Genomic DNA, 23858 nt, shown 5'->3' with positions numbered 1-23858 from the left:
AGAATTTTCACCTGTGAAGGGCAGAATCTTCAAAAAAAACATAGATGTGCTGATTACAATATACTGTACACACAGTTGAAGGAAAATGTGTGTATTCACTTTATTGCGGAGAGTTAGATGAGAAGATCGATATCCCTCTCATCATATGTCCGTTCAATAGAGAAGAAAAAAAAAGAATAATTCCTTACAATGACTGATATATTTGAGTTGAAGACATCTCTGACTACAGACACAAAATCCTTCGGCTTACTTCACCAAGTCCATCACTGTCAGCCGTGGATCTGTACATCATGCTGCTCAATCTGGGCTTTATGGATGCATTTACCGTTGGCTAATTTGACCCAAACATTATAAGTAATAAAAAAACAACAAGTTAATTATCTCGTTATTTCAAGATAACAAAGCTTTTTTTCTCAAGTTAATGTCATCATTAACTTGTGATCTCAAAATAACGGTATTAAGATTTTTTTTTAAATCATGTCCGTTTAGGGCTTCTGTGGTAGTACATTCAGACTAGCTTCGTCAGTAGTACGTAGGTGGTTTCAAATACAACCCCTATTTCCATTCTTGATGCTGAAATAAACTAAGTGGCTGCTGACTCCAGATATAAGTGGTACCAATGCTCTAATCTAACTCTCATACCTGTACACTGTTATGCAATCCAACTAAATTAGTTTGCATAAATACTACCTAGGTGAAGGTTGTAGTGTTGAATTTTTGTGTCAGAGAACTGTTGATTTAACTCTCTGGTTATTCATAAGGCCATAATTTGCGGGGATGTGCTGACTCTACTGTTTCCAAGAGTGTATATTTATCTCAGGGACCTTTTAGTGGGATACCTTCAGAGACATCCCATCACACAAAATGCCACATGATAATATCGCCTTGTCACTTATCTCCGTGTTGGGTAAATGCTTGACGAGGTGTAGGTGCAGGGTGTGATATCATGAGATCTGTGTTTGCCAGTGAAATAACTACAGTGCTGACAGGATTTTCATAGGTTTCACTCGAGAAGAGTTTTTTTCCAGCTTTAAACCTGGCACGTGATAAATTTAAAACAGGTAATGTGAACTGTGTTGTGAAATGTTACGGTAAGGGATTAGAGAAAAGCAGATTTGTTTTTGTGCCTTTTTCTATTCATATACAGAGTGCTGGATGAGAGATTGTACTGAAGCGAGGACTGGGCCGAATCAGTGCAACCCCATTGAGAACAGTTATCTACTCTTTGGGGGGGCTTTGTTTTCACAAGGGTACACTTAGAGCTCTGTTTGATAGCTTTGATGCACAAAAATGGAGATAGCCTCCCTCTTGAGGCAGTTTATTCCTTTTTTTGCCAAGGCAGAGCAAATCAATTTGCATCTGCTATTGCTAGTAATATCTATAGGTGCCTTTGTGCTGAGCTCGGCCGGTGTGTCCAGAGTGGTGCCAGATTGACTGTGTGGAAAGTCAGTTGCAAAAGACAGCCATTGTGGAAGCTCATATCAAAAGAACTTTAAATTACATCCTATTCTACGATTGTTAAACCCCCCGTATAGCTGCGTGGCACTCAGTCGTTGCTTGCTGCGTGGCTGGCAGATGTCACATGCTGCTGATCCTGGAGGATGCAGCTGTTTCCCACCAAGGAAGATTTTTTGTGTGAGTGGTAAGTTCATTGGTCCCTGCAGGGAAATGCTGTTTTCTCTTGCTCCCATCCGGCGATGCCTTCTTGATTTTAAGGGTTGTACGACAACTTTTTTTTAGCAAGACTCGATCAAAACCGAGTATATGGCTGGACAGTGTACGGTCAGTCTGTGAATTTGTGGCTAAATTGTTATTCAAATAGTCAGTGGTCATGTCTATAATGTTAAATCCAGCGGTATATGACCACCAGGTCCGGCGAGGACACTAGGGGACACGCTGCTTCACTCAACTGGCCATTCAAGCATTTCTCTTATTCCGTCTCTAAGCAATCCATCAAAAAAAACATTTTAATTGAGAAATATGCTTTGCCACTGCTGAATCTTGTTTCACTTTAGAACTAGAGGGCCTAGTTTGACAGCTTGGCTCAAGTTTTGTGAGCCGGACATGTCGCCCTGGACGGGTTCATTTGCATAAATGACTGTTCCTCGCCATTCCATTTTGAAAGAGCAAGGGCCAAGGAGGAAACTTCAACACTCGACCGACCAATCCTGTAACCTCATCACTCAGTCATTCAGTGACAGACTTTTGCGTTTGTAGGGCTAACCCTCTGCCGTCCAGACAAAGATATACTGTTGGCCCATATCTCAGTATTTTATTCATTTCTGTAAAGAAAACTAAATGAAATTTTAAAGGTTGTATTATTATTTAAAATATACATTTAAAACAAATCTCACAGGAAAAGGGCACGGTGAAGACCTGAACATAATCTATATTCACAGAGCCTTCCCTCTCTGATAAACAGCCTCGTCTGCAATAGAAAAGTACACAGTTAAAACAACCAAAGAGCTAATAGAACAAAGGCCAGGCGTCCGGGAGAAGAAAACACTGAATTGTCAAAAAAAGAAGCCTATTAAGTATACATGATTGTTAAAAAATGTAAAGAAAAATACACAATACAGAGAATTGTATTAAAAGTCCCTACAAATAAAAGGGAAAACTCATCTGTCATGCAACATTCACATGAAATAATCTGCTCAAAATTCATCCAAATTGCTCGTTTTATACAAACAACCTGCAGTTATTGTGTTCATTATTTGGTTTAATTGTACGTTTTATCAGTTGTTCTGTTCTGAGTATGAAATATCCATAAATATGTCACTTAGTCAGGGGTTGTCAGTTTACTCAATGATAGAAAAGCGTCCCCTAAGGGGAAAGGTTGGGAACCACTGCTCTAAAATACCAGAATGTTACTGCTTTTCTTCAGTGCTTTGAGAAGCCACCGACATTAACCATCATTTGTTTTGTTCAGTATTTTATCATTGCCTTCATTTCTTTTTAAAGACTTCAGGTGGCATAGTAAACCATCTGAATCTCCTCTCCAAAGACACTCTAAAAATGTACGCCGTAACTTCAATACCTGATGAATGTTGCCGCGCAGAACTCTTTTCCAATAAAAGCCTAATCCCTGACACAGATCTTTATTTGTGACAAATAAAAGGTGAGACGGAAATCTGTATGCGCACTATAATTGTCTGTTCTGTAGAAACTAGGTCTTCGGGGATTGTATTGTTCCCAGTGTGTCGCACCCAAGGGAACACACCGGGATGTGGATCTCATCTTGATTCGCGTCTTGTATGAAAACAAAAATAGAGATGAGATTTGTGCGGTTTAGTCATTCATTTTTAATAGACTCCAGCAGCATTTGTGAAATAGCTTCACAATGGTCAAGTACAGATTGAAGTTGACGACTGCTTATGTTCATTTCAAACAGAAATGTTCCAATTGTGTGCGTCTTTATGTGTTTAATCTTTTGCCGGTCTCTCTGTTGGCATCTTGTGCATTTGTATGTTTTGGTTTGGCTCACTCGAGCTCAGCTCACCCTGCGCTGTTGCCCATCCAATTTAGGTTTCAGGGTTCATTCATAAATTATACGGGTCTTACTGCATTTTTAATCTTTCAAACAAACGGCCACGTTTCAATTGCTGCTTGTCAGTTTTGATTTTATGATTCATTCATTATTAAGCGTGTTAGTCTGCAGCGCAGTGCAACGGATGGATTACTGCACTTTAACCATGGGCAGGGTTTGGGTCTACTGTATGTGTGTGTGTGGGAGGAGAGGACCGTGTGCATGTTTGCGTTTCGCCACGGGTGGCTTTCAAGTTTGTCTTAGTCATGTCAGAGCAGATGTGAGTTGGCCCAAAACACAACGGTCTAAGTCAGACTACATCAAATTTGTAGTTGTAAAGCATTTAAATTGTCTCCTTGATTGCTCTATCTCATGTCACCCCTGTTTAGGGGATTGGACCATCAAAAATGGCCCAACCATATCATACCACAAGAATTTTTTTATTTGTCAAATGTCATTTCAACATTAAGAAAGAACCTTCAAGCTCAACATAGCATTGATGTTTCTGATTTGCTTTTGATTACTTGGTTGGAATATTCATCCGTTTGGCCATTTTTGTCCAGAGCAAGCCATCTCAACAACCACTGGATTGAGATTCAATTTGGCCTTGACATTTCCTAATGATTTAGTGACCCTTGAACTTTGTCCTTTACTAAGACTTTGGTCTATGATAAGATATATCTCAGGTCATTCCCTTTCACATTTGTGCTGCGATGGCTTTGGAGAGGTAAAAGCATTTATGCATCTCTTGTGGCATTGCCCTCCAGTGAGGAGCTTTTCTATTCTGGATGTGAAAATGTCAAATAGTCTGCCTCCTTGGCACAATAGTGGGAAATATACAGTCACCACTCACGCACTGCATCATTGCATTACTGGAAAAAAGGCTATATGATTGAATTGTATTGTAATTGCTTCCTGTTGGCACAAAAAGGCGTCTGAATGCCACGATAATGCACCAGGCATTTAGCGTGCAATGAAAACGCCTGTCTTGCTTTTGGCGTGTCATTTCTACTCCATATAGTCTGTACTGACTGCAATGTAAATGCCTCCGTGTAAATATGCCATTTTTTGTCACTTTTTTTTGTGATGTTTTTCCTAAACATAAATACTGGTAGGTGGTTTTGTTGCCTCAACTAACTGCGGACGCTGCCATAGTTTTGTTGTGTGGTGTACAAATGACACGCAAAAAGCTTAAAATGCATCCTCATGACACACACGGAATGTCGGTGTAATGTCGTGCTATTTATACTTCTTCCTGTGAGACCGGAGTAGTGTTTTTGGCCACCTGGTGAATGTAAGTCCAATATTCACTCTCTTTAAGCTCGGTTTTTGGTCTTTACCAACTCCTGAGGGAAATATCCATCCGTCCAGCTGCTAAATGCCCCATTATGTTCACCAGTTAGTCGCTAACTCTGTCAGTCTACTGTTTGGTGCTGAACAGGTAGTGTGCACAGTGGGGTTTTGGAGATTTTTCACTTAAAACAGCTTCCTGCTGCGACTGAAAACGGCACTATGAGAGCAGTGAGAGTGAACAAAACAGCAAAGTTGTAGGACAGACAGCTTATCAGTGAGCTGAAACTCTCTATAAAGCTCCGTAGTGCTGATTTGCTGCAGATTTGTGTGATAATTGCCTACTACAAGCGACCACTTTCACATTATTACACTGTATTCACATTGTCATGTAAAGCATTGTTATTATAGAAAAATATCGATCATAGCTGCTTCAACCTTATCACTTTGGACACTCCGTGAGGTGTTGTCTAGTGTTACCGTCGGGCCAAAAAGGTCAGCGTTGCACATTAGATATTTTGTTATGAAACCGGCAAATTGCTATGAAAATTGTATTCCCAAGGGGATACTAATTACCCTACTGCCTTTCCTCTAGCTCCATCCTCAGTACAGATTTTACATATTGATCCCACTACTTAATAATGAGGGTGTAAGAGAAGCGAAAGTGTGTTTTTTGCGCCGTCTAACGCTTTTGTATTGTGAGTTGTAACAAACATTGCAGCCTCTAGGGGCTGCTAGTCCGGCTTTAGATTTTTGACTGTTATTCTATTAGTCCAAGTATGGATGAGTGGCATGTTTTAAAAAATAATGGGTTGATGTCTGTGCTAGAAATGATGCAGCTCAATGCCTCGGACTTGGAAGCACAAAGGATTAACAGCAGTGGCCCATGTGAACCGCTGAGTAGCAGATAAAACAACAGCTCTCCAAACACACACTCATGCGTTCGCAGTTTGGTGAGGAGAAGCAAAGCCGATTTGAAAGACAGCTTCAAATGCTGTTTGCTGTATTGCTGTCGATATTGTTGTCGCCGTCATGTTTTCACCGGGGAGTGCGTCGTGTGTCTCCTGTGCCATGCTGTGATGCTCCAAGTACCCGGCAACACTCTTCGTCCTCTGCCAATCCCCCTTTTAAAGCCAGTCACTTCAAACGAGCAGAAGTTTGGAGCATGTGGGTGCATGGATGTTGAAACACCACTCTTCAGCTGTTATTACAGACTTAATGGAGGAAACTTGGAAAACATTGGATTGACCTTGGGAGCGGCCCAATGGATTTGCCTTCCTCTTGACAATCATAGTTCAGGGACGCTAACAACAAAATAAGCTTTTATCTGACTTTCAATGAGAACTCTGAAGAAGGTCAAATTTGTGAATCATTGACTTGTAACCAACAGGAACTCTCATTGTGTTTCAAGCGTATGCACTTTTACTTTGTAATACTGTATGAAAATATTAAATTATTTTCTCCAAAATGCTAATAATTAATGAAACAACACAATAGACAGAAAATTAAACAGCAGTTTTGACAATTGGCTAATTAAAATCTTTTATCAAACAAAAATGTCAAATATTTGCCGGTTCCAGCTTCTATTTCATGTGGAATTACTTCTTTTCTCTGTTTTATAACATTGTAAATTGAATATAATTGGGTTTTTGAACCATTGGTGAGACAACACAGGCGAACTGACTAAGTCACATTGGGTTCTGGATAATTAGTTTATTATTTTTTGACATTTTGTTAATTGATGAATCAATTGATTCATCAAAAAAAATGGACAAATTAATTTAAAATGAAAATAATTGTTACCAGCAATCCTACCAAAAAATTAGGGCTGCCTGTAACCAACGATTATTTTCATTGTTGATTAAATTGTCGCTTATTTTCTTGATTAATCGATTAGTTGTTTGGTCAATAAAATGTCAGAAAATGGTGGAAATTGTTGTTTCCCAAAGCCCAAGATGATATCCTCCAATGTCTTGTTTTGTCCACAACTCAAAGATATTCAGTTTACCGTCATAGAGGAGTAAAGAAATCAGGAAATATTCACATTTAAGAAGCTGGAATCAATTCTTAAAATATTACTCAAACTACTTAATCAATTATCAAAATAGTTTCTAATTGTTGAAAATTAATCGATTGCAGCTCTACCTGTGATCTCTACCAAGTTTTGCATTCAGCACAGCCATCAATATGTCAGGTTAAGTTGCCATTCATCATACATAAAAGGGAGAATGCCTTGTTTTGGGCTGCTAGTCTTCAGCTATGAATCAGGAGGTTAATAGAGTTAAGAGTTTTTAATCCTCATTTCCTGTGTGTCCCCACTCTTCTGTGACATTAAGATGTTTTTGCGCTCCATTTGCCCGTGTGCAGGGGCAGGCAGAGCAGACTTCATTTGTCACAGAGAGACACCACAGAGAAATCAGAATGTAAAACACTAATTAGCCCTGATCCTGATGAGGGTTCATTACCGAGTCAGCGTGAGACTCGCACGCTCCCAAGATCCTTATTGGTTGACTAGTTTGGAGAGGAAAGACGCAGCGTTTCCAGACTCATCGGGTGTGGCTCTGCTCTAGAAGATCAGGTTGTGTGATGTGTGAGCTGTACAGGTGGCTTGTTTGCTTATGCATGAGTGTATGTATGCAAATGAGGAAGAAGAAGCAGTCTGGTTGCCGAGGCGGCCGTTGTGGCTGGCGCGCACACGAAGCGAGAGCCTCCATCTGCAGCATGATTCCCTGTTGAAAGGCCGAGCACCCCGATGGGCCATTTGAACAAGATTGCGGATCAAATGCAAACTCTCTTGTACTGCGCTATAAAGAGAATAACTACTTTCTGGATGGTCCACTTTAGCTTTAAGGGAGAGAGGGTAATGATCAAGGTGATATATTGCTTTCTTCTATTGTATATGCCAACATGGCACATGTGCGCGGAGGTGTAGAGAGGAAATTCAAATCTGTGAGTGTCTTTTGTCCCCAACCAGATGCTTTTTATTCATAAATATGAGAATACTCTCTATACGTCGTGAGTCATTCCCTGCTCCTGCCTGACTACATTCTCCACTAAAGAGAAACAGAAATATGATTCTTCTAGACATAAGTAGTGCAGCTTATTACCCGGCATTAGCATTTGTGAAATTAACTTGAAGGCTGTATGAAGCAAAGACAAAAAATCAAATAGATAAAATCATGCCATAATGTAACTGAGATGAAGCACTACTCGATGAAGTTTCAATTCAATTTTAAAAATGTAACTGTCAGACTCTATCACTCCATTAGAGGAGGGAGTCATAACTTGATGTGGGAGAGGATGATTTGCATATGTGACATATATGACAAGATCTCAGTTTTTCATGAAGATATAAGCCAGTGGTTCCCAAAAGCCCCCCCTACTTGTATTTAAGAAAAGCTGAGCGCGTCACCCTAAAACAAATTATAAATCCTCGAGCAAAAACCTGAATTTGAATAGCTTAATTCAGTGCATTAAATTTGTATTTTCTTTGTTACGTCGACTTTCTTTAATGAATAGAACTCGTTAGTTTCATCAACATAAATAAAGTGATGACGTCTTGACGAATTCGCCAGGTGAATACAGATACAAATTATCTTTTTTTTTGTAATGACTTCATTAATAGTGTTAGTGCCAAATTAGATTTTTTGTTATGGTGCTTAAATAAATGGAATTTATGGTTAGACGGCCCATTTAATACAAGTGAGTCAAGCAGGAGAGCAAATGAAACTGAATATTTTCTTAGATTTTGCTACTAATTAGCAAAAATATATCTTTTCAAATAGTTTTGTATCCAAACTTTTATATAAATTATCCAGTAATTATGTTATTATAATTTTAGTTTAGAAAACCCACGCTAACACGGGAACATGCAAAAGTCCACACAAAAGTGCCCCAAGCCGGGTTTGAACCAGCGACCCCCTTGCTGTGAGGCGGCAGTATGATTTTAGTTATACATGAGCAAATCAAGTTTTGGCAAACTCAGAGCAGACAAATCCCCCTGTGATCATTGGCGCCCTCAGGGGGACCCGGACCCCAGGTTGGGAACCACTGGTGTAAGTGACAAATTAAAATAGTTAAAACATGGTCTGCAGAATAGAACAGTCAGATAATGATGAAATATTTCGGCATCTTTTCATCGCACTTCCAAAAAAGATTGACATGGGCAGATAATTGGGATGAAATGTCAGAGATGACGCATCTCTTTCTTGGCTTGTCAGCTTTTGTTATGTTCTCTTCATGAAAGATCAGACTCTCAGCATGAGAATGACGGCCTGCCCAGAGAGCAGACATGCAAACAGAGCTTCAGCAGAGCTTTATAACTCGAGCAGCGTCTTAACAGTGAAAATGAAAGAATCTGCTCACTAAAGAAGTAGTAAGTTGATGATCCTCAGTAAAATTACATGCAAATTCAATTTTCATTGTGATGATATATTTAGCCCAGACAGTGCTCTCATGGTGATATACAGTATTTAACAAAGGCTGTAGTCTTGTTGAATCTCAATCTGCTCCGCGCCACTAGTTCAGAACCGAAAGCACAACTCAAGAAAAATATAGCTGTGATGACTAAAGATGCGTAGGGGGAAAAAAAGAGCTGAATGTAGTAAAAGACGATTAAATCTGCTGCTCATCTGCAGTGTGACATAATGTTAAAGACCCTGATAGCAGATTTTTTTCAATCAGCTTCTTACTATGAGTGACTATGAGGGTCCTGCGGTTCACGAACATTGTGTTCTGCCAAGGTTAGAACCGCTTTGTTTCACATTAGAGATTTCTGTATTTGTGGTTATTTTCTGTGCTTTTCTCGCTGGTTTGAAGTGGTTGGGAAAACATGATGTCACATACCCTAAACCAATCAGGATCTAGCCCCATTTGAATCCAAATTGAATGACTTCACCCTTGATTAAGCAGATTAGCTGTGTTTTTGAAGGTTACACTCCTAATTAATAATAGCTAGTTATGTATTTACACTTTGACTGTTGCATATTTAGTCATACATATTTAATGTTATAGGAATAGATGTGGAGGAGGGGCCAACTTTGAATGTTGTGTTTACAAACCGCAACTGACAAATTCTACTCATTCTGCCTGTAAAGTTACTATTACTAGTAACTAAAGATAGTTACCAAACTATCCCTTTAACGTTTGTGGTTTCAAGCCATGCAGCTAGTTTGTACATAGTGGAACTACCTTCCGCCAACAAACTAGAGGGGGTTATCTAGAGTATAGGGAACACTGTTTCTTTTGAATTTAAAATGTTTCTATGCTGTGAGTAACAAAAACAAAATTCCATTCACCTCCATTATATTGGGGAATAGGTTAAAATTTCATAACCTTGACAAATGAAACTATATGTTTAGATACTGTGGAGGAAAGATGTGTGATGTTTTTGTTTGTCATACGGGTGAACTGACCCTTTAAGTCTGCGAGTGTTATTCTTAGTGGTATGAGTGGTAGAGGGCGGCTGTGGCTCAGAGGTAGAGTGGGTCTTCCATCCACCAATCGGAAGGTCGGTGGTTTGATCCCCGTCTCCTCCAGTCCACATGTTGAAGTGTCCTTGAGCAAGACACTTAAGCCCAATTTACTCCCGAAGGAGTATTTAGATTAGATCCTGATGGGCAGGTTGGCACCTTGTGTGGCAGCCTCTGTCATCAGTGTATGAAGGTGTGTGTGAATGCTGACATGTAGTGTAAAGCGCTTTGAGTGGTTGGAAGACTAGTCCATTTACCATTTACCATGAGTACAGTAGTAATATAGATATTTACACCACACTCCTTTAGTTCGGTCATGATATTTATTCCACGGCGTTGATATACTCTGATCCCGACCGCTGCCTCCTTTTTACATGGATCAATGGCTGTCAGAATGTCCCCTCTCTTCTGTCGTTCATTTACCCATGAAACATTATCTGTGTGTTCTCTGCTCACAACAAGCGGTGCAATAATTGCGCCCCCGGGTGTCTCAGATAAGGATTCCTCCTAAATTAAAAAAATAGGAAGGGACATCTTGACAAATGCAAAGAAACAGAGTAAAGCTGGAGCTGCGAAGTGGCTCTGCACACAGTGCTTCCTCAAAGCCAACAATGAGTCACGCTTTTGAGAAGTTTTGCCTCACTTTACAGCACAATGGCATCACCACCACCACCACCCTGTGCACATGGATTCCTCTTGTGGAATATCTCAGTGTCGATCCAGAAGGTCAGCAGCCAAATACTGAACACTGGTGTCAAATCAAATTATGTTCTGATGATTAAAATGCAGTTTGGCGTTGAGTGTTTATTTCTCCCAAGGCCTGCAGACAAAAGCCTCTTCAGAAAACTAAAAAAAAAAACTGACAGAACAGGGACTGGAAGTCTTTCTTCTATTTGAGTGGGGAGAGATTTCACCCTTTTTGAAATTCACTAAATCTGTTGCCGTGTGCATAATGCATTTTTTAATTTTTTTATTTTTTTTTAGTTCAGTGGTTTGGCTTCAATAGGCTTTCAGAAGCATCAAAACATAGAGGGAGAGGAGGTCACATGCTGTTGCAGGGAAAGTGACACCACGTTACCCCCGAGCTGGTTTCGAAAATGTGATGCCAGGAATACCAGACGCTGTTGTAGCGCTGCTATTATACATCCCTTTCAATTTCCCCCTTTCTCTGCTGTTCATTCCCTCACTCTCTTCCCTCCCTCACATCTCCTCTCCCTGTGACTAAAGGCAGCCCACTCCTCTGCAGTGGCTGCCTGCCTCCCTGATTTGCTCGCTGCTCAGGGAGGATTTGCATAGGCTGGCCCACTTGCCGCTTCTCCCCTCCCCCTTCCCCTCCCCTCCCCTCCTCTGCCTCCCTTCCTCCGTCCCATCATCTTCGCTTAGTTTCACCTGAGCCCGCTCTCTCTCTCCTCCGCTCTCTCTTTCTCCCGCTCTCCCCTCCTCCCGCTCTCCCCTCCTCGCTCACTCCCCTTCGACCCCTCCATCTCGCTCCCTCCCAGCAGTTTCTCATTTTCTCATCCTCTTCTTTCTCCCTGGCTTTTTCTCTCTCTTTATCTGTCTGCAAATCTGTCTCTCTTTTTTCCTGTGGAGTAATACAATGAACTATCAGTCTGGGTCTCCCTGGGTTAACAAGCCAGACCACCTCACTTCTCCAGGGACATAAGCAAAAGAAAAGAAGAGGAAAGAAAAGTCAGAGAAATATTTGATGCAAACTTAAAGACGGAGAGAGTCGGGATCTTCACCTCGCGTTGAGATTCTCTGTGAGGGGAGAAGGGAGTGCGTTTCTGCCAAGACGATAGAGAGCTGATAGTTTGTCCGTGCCGGTGTGTGTGGAGCTTCTCGTCTCTCTGTCGTTCCCTCCCCTCCGTCTCTCCCTCCTCCTCGGTCTCATAGCCGAGGCTGTGCATTATCTGAGGCTTGACAGAGCGGAGCTGTGCAGAGCAGAACGAAGTGGAGCGACCGGGCAGAGGGCTGCAGCGCAGGTTCTTCCCCTGCTCCTGTCACTCACTCTGCGCCTGCAGGTGAAGAAGGGCGCACAGGGACACATTCCAGGTGTCGCCCACGAAAGCGTGCATGCACAATCTCGCTAGTTTTCTCGCACGCACGCACACACAAGCACACTTCGTGGCCATCAAAGGGAGCAGCCACGGGGTGATCCTGCTGAGAACAGAAAGTAAAGACTTATTGGATTCTGGTTCAAAGAGCCAGCGAGCAAACGAAGAGCAGCGGGAGATCTGCCGCCTTCGTGACGAAGCGGCGTTCGAGAGGCGAGCCCGAGCCGCGTTTTTGTTTGGACGGGAAACTGCCGGATCCTACGTTGATAAGGAGCTTGTGTTGATTTCTCTCTGCTATGGAGTTTGTCGCCGTGTCCTGGCTACGGGAAGGTCACTTTTTCTGAGGTCCTTGCACATCTGTTTTACTCTCTTTTAAATATCCAGAAGGGTAGGGGGGGGCGTGAGCCATGCTCCCCAAAGGAAAGCCCCAGGTGGGCCAGCTGTTCTGGATGTTGCTTCTTGCAGTGGGATGGATGGTGCTGGGTTCTGCGTGGGGCTCCCCCTCATCCTTAGACCTCCATCTCCTGTCCCCTACCCACGGAGCCCCCCTGCCCCCTAACCTGCTCCGGCCCGATCACCCTCAGGGGCCCAGGCACCACCAACCACCTGTGTCCATATACCGCTCTCCGGCCTCGCTACGAGGCGGCCACGGTGAGTCCTGTCACCAACCTCTCTCACCCTCCTCTCCGTCCATTTATCATCATGAATGATCAGAGTGAAAAAGAGCCATCCGTAGACAACGCTCTATCATTTTTTTCCTTCTTCTCTATCTATAACTGACTCGCTCATTTCCTCCCTCCCACTGTCCCTCTTCTGTCTTTGTCTTTCTTCCTCGCTCTCCCTCTCACTCTTCCTTCCACCACAGCATGGAGAGATAATGATAGTTGACAGCAGCTCTGCATCATGGAGCTGTATATCGTTTATGAGATTATAGGTTTAATTGTCAGTGAAAGGCACTGACAAGCAAAACACCCACAGTGACTCTATCAGCCGAGGAGCAGGCGGCGACTCTGAATTGCCTTGATCCCACCTGGTTTAATGCTCTTGTAATTGATGATTGATAGTGAAGAACTGGACGGTGGTTCTCTTCATCTTTTAATAAGTGTGGCACCAATCCTCACTTTTATCAATGAGGTCTGTCCTCATACATGCTCTGTACGATAAGGTGCACTATGGCATCTGGCTTTTTCAAGTTGCCTTCAAATTTAACAGCCCTTGTTTAAACGTCCATGAAGGATTCCATCCATGCATCTGTTATCTTCTCTAACAGCAGCACAAGCTTGTCCTCTCAGCAAACTGAATGTACACATCCAGCAGGGGGAATTAGCACCGGTGGTCAAATGCCTTTTTCAATATTGACTTTTGTTTTATAGGTACTTAATGTGATGTATTTGCACCATTATCTGCGACACAGACATCAGGAGAGGGATCTTTAATTTCTCTAACAGTATAAAGTGGATGATTTTCACAGCTTTTATATTACCACCGCATCATTAAGTGGTGGTTATTTTAAGAATTTATACATCTTTATAGGGTTTGTTTCATTATTAAGATCTTTTGCGGCTGTTCTGTAATTACTTGGCCTTCAGTGAATGGCTTTTAAATACAGAGTAGACAGTTACTATGAGTGTAGAAGCATGTAGTAAAGACAGGATGATAGACAGGATCAATATATATATATTTTAAATTAGAGTAAATTACACAGATTTGCTTAGATGGACATTTATTTTTAAATATGTCATGTCATTATGATGAAAAAATGACAGCAGAATCATTTATAATATAATGGAATTATTAACAAATGACCACGTGTAAACCAAGGTTCACTATTTCATAAGCTGGCTTAATACTGCTCGGTTTATAATGTTTAAATGAAATACCACTGGAGATTTTTTAACATAATGCAAAAGATGCCTAGGGAAAAATTCAAGGATCCTTTGCTTTATTCTGCATTTGCAGCATTTGGGACAATCATCCAGCCGGTGCATTTGTGTCATCCTAGATCAATCAATCCCTGCGGGGGGATTGAATCTGTTTGAAAAATAAATTTGAGCCAGGTCCGTGCTTGACTCCTTTTAACACATCGAGGGCTCATTTTTAGCACGTTGAGGGCTTTTGGAGCAGATGAGCCTGACAGGCAGGCAGGCAGAGAGAGAGAGAGAGAGAGAGAGAGAGGATCTGCATTACTAATGTGGAATGTGCAAACCATACAAAGTGCGATAGTCTGGGCAGGGACTGGGTGGCAGCCATTTAAAAAGCCGTAGGTATGATGCATGCTGCTGTGTACCAGAAAGCAATAGGCTCATTGATTTATGCTTTTACAGGTTTCTATCTCTTTATTTTACTTTGAATTTGTATCCCGTTTGTTACACATATGGCAATTATTTCACTTTGATTAATTTTAAATTTGTGTTCTAGACTCTTGAATCTGGTCGATATCTTCTTGTCCACACTATATTTTATATAGTAACACACTATAAGCAGCACTAGAAGCTCTTATGTTATCAGCAACATTACAGTGAGTTTTATAACTCTACTGTACATAAGTTAGTTTGGATCGGTTCTGGTTGACTTTTGTGTAAATTTGCATGCAGAATGTGGTGACTCAGTGCAGAGCGAGATAAGAGGCGAGGATAAAAATCTGGAGATTAGAAGGCTTGTTATTGTGTATACACGTCCGTGTGTGTGTGTGTGTGTTTTGCTCATTAACAATTCAGCAGCTACAGTCTGACCCTGGTATTTGGCGTGAGTGTAATTACAGATTCAGAGGAGACCTTGGACGAAAACATACAAACACAACAGATACTTGCTAATGCAGGCTTCTACAGTACAGTATGTGTACACACGTCTCAACACATGGATGCATGATATATGCATACATACTTTATGTATACGTTAACACACCTTAACAGACACACACACACACTCGGGACTTACACCCTCTGCGTATGTAAACTCTTAATTAGAGGCAGTGACTAGGAATGATCCTTTCTGTTAGGGCAAAACAGAGCGGAGGTATTCATAAATAAGGGAGTGTGTTCAGGCCGCCATGGGCATGAATATCCAATAACGATTTATTTTGGTATTATTATTTTATTTATCACCAAACAGAAAAAAAACACTCTCTCAATGGGCAGTATTTCATTAGTTGTTCTGAGAAAGGTTCAGGGACAGAAAGAGCTCAGTGACAAGTTCCTACATATGTTTTATTTCATTAAACCATTTCCATAATTCCCTAGATGTCTGAAAGATTCCTTTTTGCTGTGATTTGACACACAGCACGTCCAATTCTCTGGTGATTTCACCATTTCATCATAAGCGCCAGTATGAGTGCATATGCTTGAGGATATGTATTTTTGGTTGTGTGTTTTTTAATTGAACTGAATTGACATGAACAATATTGAGTATATTGCATGCTCCCTGTAGCAGCTTGAAGTCAAGTTGCAATGCTCACTACTGAGCCATTATATCAATTATTCAGTATTTAAGTTCGACAAAAAAATCATCTGCTACTGTAGATTGCCAGTAATGGCCACGCTGTATGACATGGAATCACTTAAAGCACCCACAGAGGAGTATTTCCTTATTATACCATGGTCTGGGAGAATACTCGATTCTGATTGGCTGCAGGGTGTCCATTCATTCCTGATAATGGACTCCTACTAAGTAGTTACAGGGAAACTGGCTGTTCACTGTTCTAAATTATTGCGCTAGCTACAAAAAAATCTATACATCTTATTTACAACACTGAGTGTAACATTAGTCCTTCAGTGCCCCATCGTCTGAACACCACAGGGTGGCGACTGTAACACACCAGCTGCAAGAAGTAAGTTACACTCAAGCGTCAATTTGTAGTGCTGAGAAATTAAGCTAACGTGGAAGTGCCAAAAACTGCAGTTCCTCAAATGGCCACTTGAGGCTGACTCCAAAAGCAAGTCAATCCCCATAGAGCCCCATGTTAAAATACCCAACTTTATAGCAGATATAAACATGTTTACAGCCTGGTACAAAACACGGGTTTGGTCTCTATAGCTAATTTCCTCGTTCATGACAACTTTACGGAGGGGTGAATAGCTTTGAGTGACAGGTGGGTGCCATACCAAGTTGCTAGCTGTCTGTTCTGCTACGTCACCCGGGCACATTTTTTGATTAATCGGTAGTTAGGCTCTATCATCACTGCCAAGACGGATCTTCAGAAACCTATGGGTGACGTCATGTAGACTACATTTATGCAGTCTATGGTTACACTGCTCCTCTGAACTTACTGATACTTCGTATCACGTAAGCGATCGTCTCACATCCCATTCGCTATCCAACTTGTGACTTCAGGCTGCAGCCGACAGTACACATGGCCTCCTGTTTGTTTGTGATATCTTGATATTGATTTGGGGACAAGGACATGGCTAGATAGCTACCTAGTCTTGTTGTTAAACATACTGTCAAATAATATTTACTAGCTTTATTACCTTTCTGACTCAAAGCCGAGTCAAAAGGTTTCTATAGGATACCTTATGGGATGGTAATGATTGTTCCAGGTATTAGCAAATCCTCAGGTGTTGCCAGGGAATCAGCCTCCACGTCGTCCATTCATTCCTGATAATGGACACCTCGTCGGGTATTATCCCTTACATACATCACAAACATACTGTATGCACAAGAGTAATATTTGGCAAGTCCAGATCATGTGTATCGTGCTTCACGTACTAGCGTTCATGGAATATATAGACAGAAGGTGCACTATGAGTGATAGTAAAAGCATCATCGCTTTGCTATAAATTGAGCAGCCATTGTTTAAAAGTGAATGAGTCAACTGAATAACAACTGTGAGAGTGGTTTGACCTGCTTTGAAGCTTTGCCCTTAGCACTTAAGGAGAATAAAAGAGAGTGTGTGTGTGTGCCATTTGCCTGTGCGTGCGTGCGCGTGTGGCAGTCGTTTGATGCGGGATCACCTTGAAGCGAGTGGCTTTGGCAACACCATCTTCCACATAGAATGGACCCGCGCTGTACTGTAAGTCTTGAGAAGGTTAAAATGGAGGGAGGAAGGGAAGCAAAAAGATACTGTCGTATTTTTCTCTGAGGTAAGCTTCGGCTCTGCGATTTCAATACAGGCTGCATCAAATCCTTCTTTTCTCTCGCAAATTATCAAAGGATTGACATTTTGAGTTTGAGTCTGCTGTTTTTCTTCCTCGGGCCCTCGACACAGTGTGAGGGAAGAGTGGCGGTACTGGTGCTTAGTTTAACTGAAGAATGGCTTCTTCTCACTGCTGGAAGAATAATTGAAAAGAAGGCGAACAAATTCTAATGCAAAATGGAAATCTATTGAAGCCTTTGGATCAAAGAGTATTCAAAGACTGGTTTGGTAAATATTTCTATCAATATATTATGTGCTCACTTCAAGTATCTCATGTTGGATAGGAGCACTACCTTACTATCAGTAATGTGCACAGGAAACATGTTGACTTATTTATGTTGTAGCCATATTCTCTGTCCCATTAGTTTAGTCATGCTAGCGGAAGGACTGTATGGATGGCAACGTTATCTGTCAGTCAGTCCGCCGCTTTGGTCCAAACTGAAATAGAGTAGTGCGGGAATGGCATATTTTTGTAGGCCATTAGCATCGCACAAAAAGCCAATGGGATTTTTCCATTGGATTTTGGATTATTGCAGAAAATAAGCTCTATTGCAAATGTAAGTTTATCATACTTGCATGTTTTGTTCTGTAACCCCAATGAACTAGAATAACTAACTCTTCATCTATCATCAGGTCAATTTGTCCAATACTTTGGTTTATGACCGAATTAGCAAATGTCAGCATTCTAACACCTAAACGTGTACTGGCAACCATTATACCTGGTAATCATCTCTGTGCTAGCGATATCTTTGTAATGCATGTCAGCATGCTGGCATTAGCATCTAGCTTAAGGCACCACTTTGCCAAAATACAACCGAATAGAGCCGTTAGCATGGCTGTAGACTCTTAGGGCTCTGTTTTGGTGGCGGCGCAACAACCAACGCTACGACCGTTTTCCTGACCTTGAGAGGTTGGTTGGCTGAGAATAGACATCACACTCTCTTCATTTGTTGAGCTTTCGATGTCATCCGTCACTGTGATTGGCTCAGCGGTTTCAGAACAATGAGACGAGTAGTGTAACTGGCTGAGAGCATATTTATTACCACACCCTCCGATCTATATTCCACCTCACCACCACTTCCCTTTTGCACTTTGCACCGCTACACGTACATGAACCAAAATAGCAGGTGTGCTTGGAGAAGCCCACATAGTTCGTGTGCCCTACTGTACCACTTTGCGCTTGCGCTATTGAAATAGGGCCCCTAGTCTTGTTTTCAGTGTAATTGTTATGCAGAACAAATTTCAAATCATTTGTATATTTACAATTAGCTTCCTCTCCTTGTGTTTTTCTACTAATTGGACCTCTGTGAATAAAATATTCCCATTGAAACCAAAAGAAAAAAATATATAAAGTATTAGCCACAAGTGACTGCACTAAACCTCTTTGGCTGCCAGTGGAACATGTTTCCATTGAAAAATGCAAACTGAGACATTGTCACTATTACCCCCAGAGTATACAAGGGAGGCAAGGGCAAAGAAATAACTGCAAATTCAAAATGCAGTTAAAATGCCAGTATTCGTTTTCCTCCTCAGCGGGTTCAGTAGCTTGCCGAGATAGCATGGCAACATACTGGAACGGGTTGTGTTGTCACAGCTGAAGTTATGAAAAATGTATTTGACCCCTCCGTCTCCTGTAAAATGTATTGGGCCAGGTGCGGTGGCTGCATAATAACACGTCCCACATGCAGCACGTATATGAATTATTCCAATGAACTGGAAGCATTGTGCTCTTTGTGTTGCTCTCTACCTTGATGAGGTGTGTGTGTGTGTGTGTGTGTGTGTGTGTGTGTGTGTGTGTGTGTGCAGGCATTATACAGCACACTGGAAGACTTAAATGATATCGCCCTCTGGCTATTCATAATGGCTGCAGAATTAAATGAAAAAAAATAGAGTGAGGAATGATGGAGTAAGGTGGTTGAGCGATGGAGGAGAGGAGATTCCTGTGGACTGTGTGTTTTTCTCGGCGTCTCAGTAAAAGAGACAGCAAGCTGGGTTCTCATTTGAAAACATTTCCTCCCTCGTCTTTCTTCCCCTCTTCATCCTCGCTCGACTTCTCGCCCTCTTTTTCGTGCTGCTCCCTGTTCATGCTCCGGACAGCAAATCGATAGGAAGAGCTGTTTTGGGGGCTTAATTATGTGGTTATTTTAGGTTTTTGCCTTCTCTGCCCCTCTTTTTGCCCTCACAAGCTTAGGCATTTTATCATGAGGAAGACAGGGTTGTTTCTCAGCCTGCCGGTGAGGAGAGGAAGAGAGGAAAGGAGAGAGAGAATGTAATCAAAACAAAAGCAAAAAAACAAAGTTGAAATCATTAATGAGGTGACGGTGACATTGCAATGCCTCCTCTCCTCTATTTCCCTCTCACCGTGACCTTTACCTCTCTTGTATGCTTGCTCAGCTCACAGCCTCACTTTTTACCTTCCTCTCCTCTCTCTCCCTGACTTCCTCTCTTTGCTCATATTTCTTTTCTTTCACAACATATAGATAAACATCTTTTTTCCTCTCTCCGGAACACTTTGTTTCACTGTATTTTTTTTCACCCCCCAAAATCTGCTTGCTCTGCAAATTAACCAGGAAAGTCTGTCCTCGCAAGCTCATCCTCCAGAAACTCGCTGCCTGCTTCCCCTTCCCCCCTACTCGGTCACTCGGCTTATTAATTATATTTATGCTCTCTAGCTCTTCTAATTATGGCTATGGCTCCAACAGGAAGTAGTTGAACACATCTCGTAATTATCCATCAAATGATTATTCATTTGAAGAAACCCCCACTGATTGTGGCCCCATCCTTGATGCAAATGAATAATCCGATGAGCAGGGATTCAATTGATATTTAATTCCTTTTTATATGTTCTTTAATATTCACCCATTTTTTTAAATTCACTCTTTTTTTTTCTAAGCCTTTTTACTATTACTCCACAAATGTGGATGTAGAAGAACAGCTACCTCTTTCTAGTGTTGATCCCAAAGCCAATTAGTTCGAATGGCTGTGCCTCTCTTGTCACGTCCGTCTCCATGGAGACAGTGACGGAACCGCCACAGATTAGACGGGAACGAAGATTTCCTGCGGAGGTCATGAAGCGCGTTAGACGGGACCTACTGTGACATCATGAGGTTAAGTGATGGGTTCGCTCGCCGCCTTTTAGTGACTTCACTCCAAGCTCATTATAGTCTCCATCGCAACAGGTTCCCGAGACACTGAGAACACCTTTCAAGTGCTCCATTTTCTTATTCGGATCTACCGTACTTGTCACGTGGCATCACGGGACTCAGTCAATCACCCGGGCTGGTTCGCTTCATTGAAGCTGCTGGGATATTATAGGATCTGTTAGCACTGGAGACTGTGACCTTGAGGAGACCAGCTGAATGATTTATAAACAGTACATAAAGGATCAACCCTCCCTCACGCTCACACCTCTCTCTGGGATGCGTCTCATGGCAGTAATTAGCACTCTAGTGATTCATTCTTGATTCTCTAAGAGAAGCTATTGGCAGCAAGATGGAGCACTTTTATGGACAATTATTCGTAATGTCAGCTATTTTGGTATTCACCTTAGGGTTAATGGGCTGTCTTAATAGTTTATTGGTATAGTTTGCCGCAGTTAAAATTAATTATTTTAAAAGAAACAAAATGAATGGCCTCCTTTCAATACGAGTGTACCTCAGTAGTAATTAACCTGGGTTCGCTCCACATTTGTTTGGGTAAAGCATTAGATGGTAAAAGTGCTTTGTGCGTTTGCGAGTTTAGACAATAGCACCGTGTCAAAGGTGATTTTTGTTATTGCTCAGCACTCCAGAGCTGGGACCGAGCGTCTAGACAAACATGTTTTTTTGCACACACACACACACACACACACACACACACACACACACACACACACACAGACACACACACAACCAACAGATAATTCATCCCCTGATAAATGTGTTTACAGCCAAGCAAATATAATATTTGTAATCCCCTCCATCTTGCCCTGCAAGGACTGGATAAATATCTCTTGCTCTGCCAGGTTTCCGATGCGGTATTTCTCTTTCACTGTGGTTTATCACGGCGGAAGGGAGTGCAAAACATTGCAGGGGGAGAACGAAGCACGGGGATGTAAAGAGTGAATAAGCCAGAGATGGATAGAGCGAAAGAGAGAAGCAGAGAGGTGGCGGATAAAGTCAGAAGAAGATGGAGAGAGTGTTCACGTGAAAGAAAGAGAGGCAGACAGAGAAAGAGAGATCGGGGTAGCCTCTTCAACCCACTCTAGTCCAGGCTAAAGTAGCTAATGGGCTTGCCCAGACGCACTGAGTGGATATTGCGTTGGGACTTCCTGCAGTCCCTTAGCAAACAGACAGCCAGGGTTGGCTAAGAGGCTCGCTGGCCAGCCAGGAAACATGATATCATCTTGCTAGCACCACTAATGTGGACACGTGGCCAGCCAGAAAAAGAGGAAGACAGACAGGCAGGCAAGCCGGCAGACAGACCGAGTCGGCGTGAACTCAATTTTGACAGAGCCTATGAATGAACACCTGCAGGGAGAATTGATTGGCGAGGGTGACGGGTCAATGAAGGCGCTTCGACGTGCATGTATTGTGCCTTGACATGCACAGTCTGTATAAAACTTGTTGGAGGACGGGCATTACGAATGGCAAACACACGAAGAGTAGCAGAACACACACTTAAAGGAGCAGTGTCTAGGATTTTAATGACATATAGTGGTGAGGTTGCAGATTGCAACCAGTTTAAACCTCTGCCGTGTGCCATGTGTGTAGGAGAACTTCAGTGGCACGAGAATGGCCCTCTCTAGAGCCAGTTGTTGTAGGAGTAGCGTAGGTCATTTGGAGAATAGCAGAGTGTAGAGTGTGTGTGTGTACGTGGGAAGTGAGTGTTGAAGCAAGAGAGGCGGCGAATGTGTATAAATGCTGCAACTTCTCAAGACTAACAGAGGTTTCCCATGTCTTGTCTCCCGGTGGCTGAGTGGAGTCGCCGGGGTTAACTCCGGAGCGAGTAACGGTATTGGCTCCAGCCCAAGCAGGAAAAGTTAACAGTGTTTGGTTTGTCCGTTGTGGGATGCTGATGAAAGCTGGCGGCCGGTTCTGAAAAGAGGACCCACTATCTATGTAGATATAAATATCTACGTCTCATTCTAAGCTAACGAAAACACAACGATTCTTATTTTAAGCTGATTATACAGAAATGAAAACATACTTATTAATATTATATTACATTTCTGCCAATAGATCCTCTTAATTGTTACACACTGTTCCTTCAACATGCTCACACGTCACACAGGGAACATACCAAATGTACTTTTCCCATTCTGAAGTCCTTCTTGTCTGTTTTAAAATGCCACACAGCTTGTGCTGCTGTGGAAAACATTGGATTCATGGTCATGGACACATATCTTAGACAATCCTCAGTGAATAGCCAAGACTTTTATTCCTGTTTCTTTTCTACTGAAGCTTGTGCATACAGAGACCAAATTATTATGACGGTGCCAACTATTGGTGTTTGGTGACACGGGGAAAAAAATCCTTGAAGAGATTATGCTTTTGTGCTTTCCTTTAGTGTGTTATATAGTACAGGACATAAACAGAGCGTTTCAGACAGAGGATGAAAAGAGGTGCTGCAGCACAACTGGTAAGAGAAACATGCATTTTTTTAACATTAAAGCATGTAAACATGTTCTAGTACAGACCTAAAATATAAGTATGCACCTTAAAATAAGCATTATGATCCTCTTTAAATACCGCTTCACAATTTTTACAGGTGGAAAGAGCATAACAAAAAAAAGATTTCTTTGAATACACCTTGACATTAGTACACGCGCCTCTGATTATTCAACCGGAAAAGCTCCAACATGAAAGAATAAAAAGGTGTCTTGGGGGCTGCACATAACCCCAATCTCCATGTTTTGAGTCCAGATGGAGACCCTTGTTGCATGTCAACCTCTCTTTAATCACCATACTGGCTGATTAAAAACAGCAGTTACTGGTGCTCAATTAATTATGTAACCTTGTTAGGTCCTCTTAATTATTTTTGACATTAAAGTATTTGATGGCACTGATTTTCATTTTATTTGCCAACATTTTTTGGGAAATTTGCTCAAAACTTGCAAATAAATGTCCATCAGGGAGGACGCACACGCATGCATCGGCACACGCTACAAGTGCTTTGCCACCCCAACTGCACTTCCCAGCCCCGCTGCACACACATCCAATGCACAACACCAGCACTCCCTTGGGGATCGTTTGCGCTCTCTGAAAGGCGATATTGTGCCATGGTCGGTCACAGGTTTAAGAGCAGGTCAGGGGGCATGAGTGTTTGTCTGCCCGCTCCTTGACCTTTTGTTTATTGTGCAGAGAGCTGCCTCTTTGGAAACAACTGCTGTCCTTCTCCAGCTATGC

General features: G+C 42.0%; 1 protein-coding gene across 3 annotated transcripts in view; it reads left to right on the top strand.

Moving 5' to 3' along the window:
* The window catches only part of nrxn3b (neurexin 3b), a 458514-nt gene that overhangs the window by 316302 nt on the left and 118354 nt on the right, over positions 1-23858 (top strand). The window contains exon 1 of one of the 3 annotated variants that reach the window (XM_074615646.1): positions 11711-12992. The exons of the other annotated variants lie outside the window; for them this stretch is intronic. Within the exon in view, the coding sequence (XP_074471747.1) occupies positions 12749-12992 (244 nt within the window). The 5' untranslated portion in view covers positions 11711-12748. Of the gene's footprint in view, positions 1-11710; positions 12993-23858 lie in introns of those variants that run through there. 3 annotated transcript variants of the gene reach the window in all.

This window comes from Sebastes fasciatus, chromosome 18 (genome assembly GCF_043250625.1).
Source record: "Sebastes fasciatus isolate fSebFas1 chromosome 18, fSebFas1.pri, whole genome shotgun sequence".
Classification (NCBI taxonomy): domain Eukaryota; kingdom Metazoa; phylum Chordata; class Actinopteri; order Perciformes; family Sebastidae; genus Sebastes; species Sebastes fasciatus.
The sequence above is the reverse complement of the archived record's forward strand: the minus strand, read 5'-3'. Positions and strand labels throughout refer to the sequence as shown.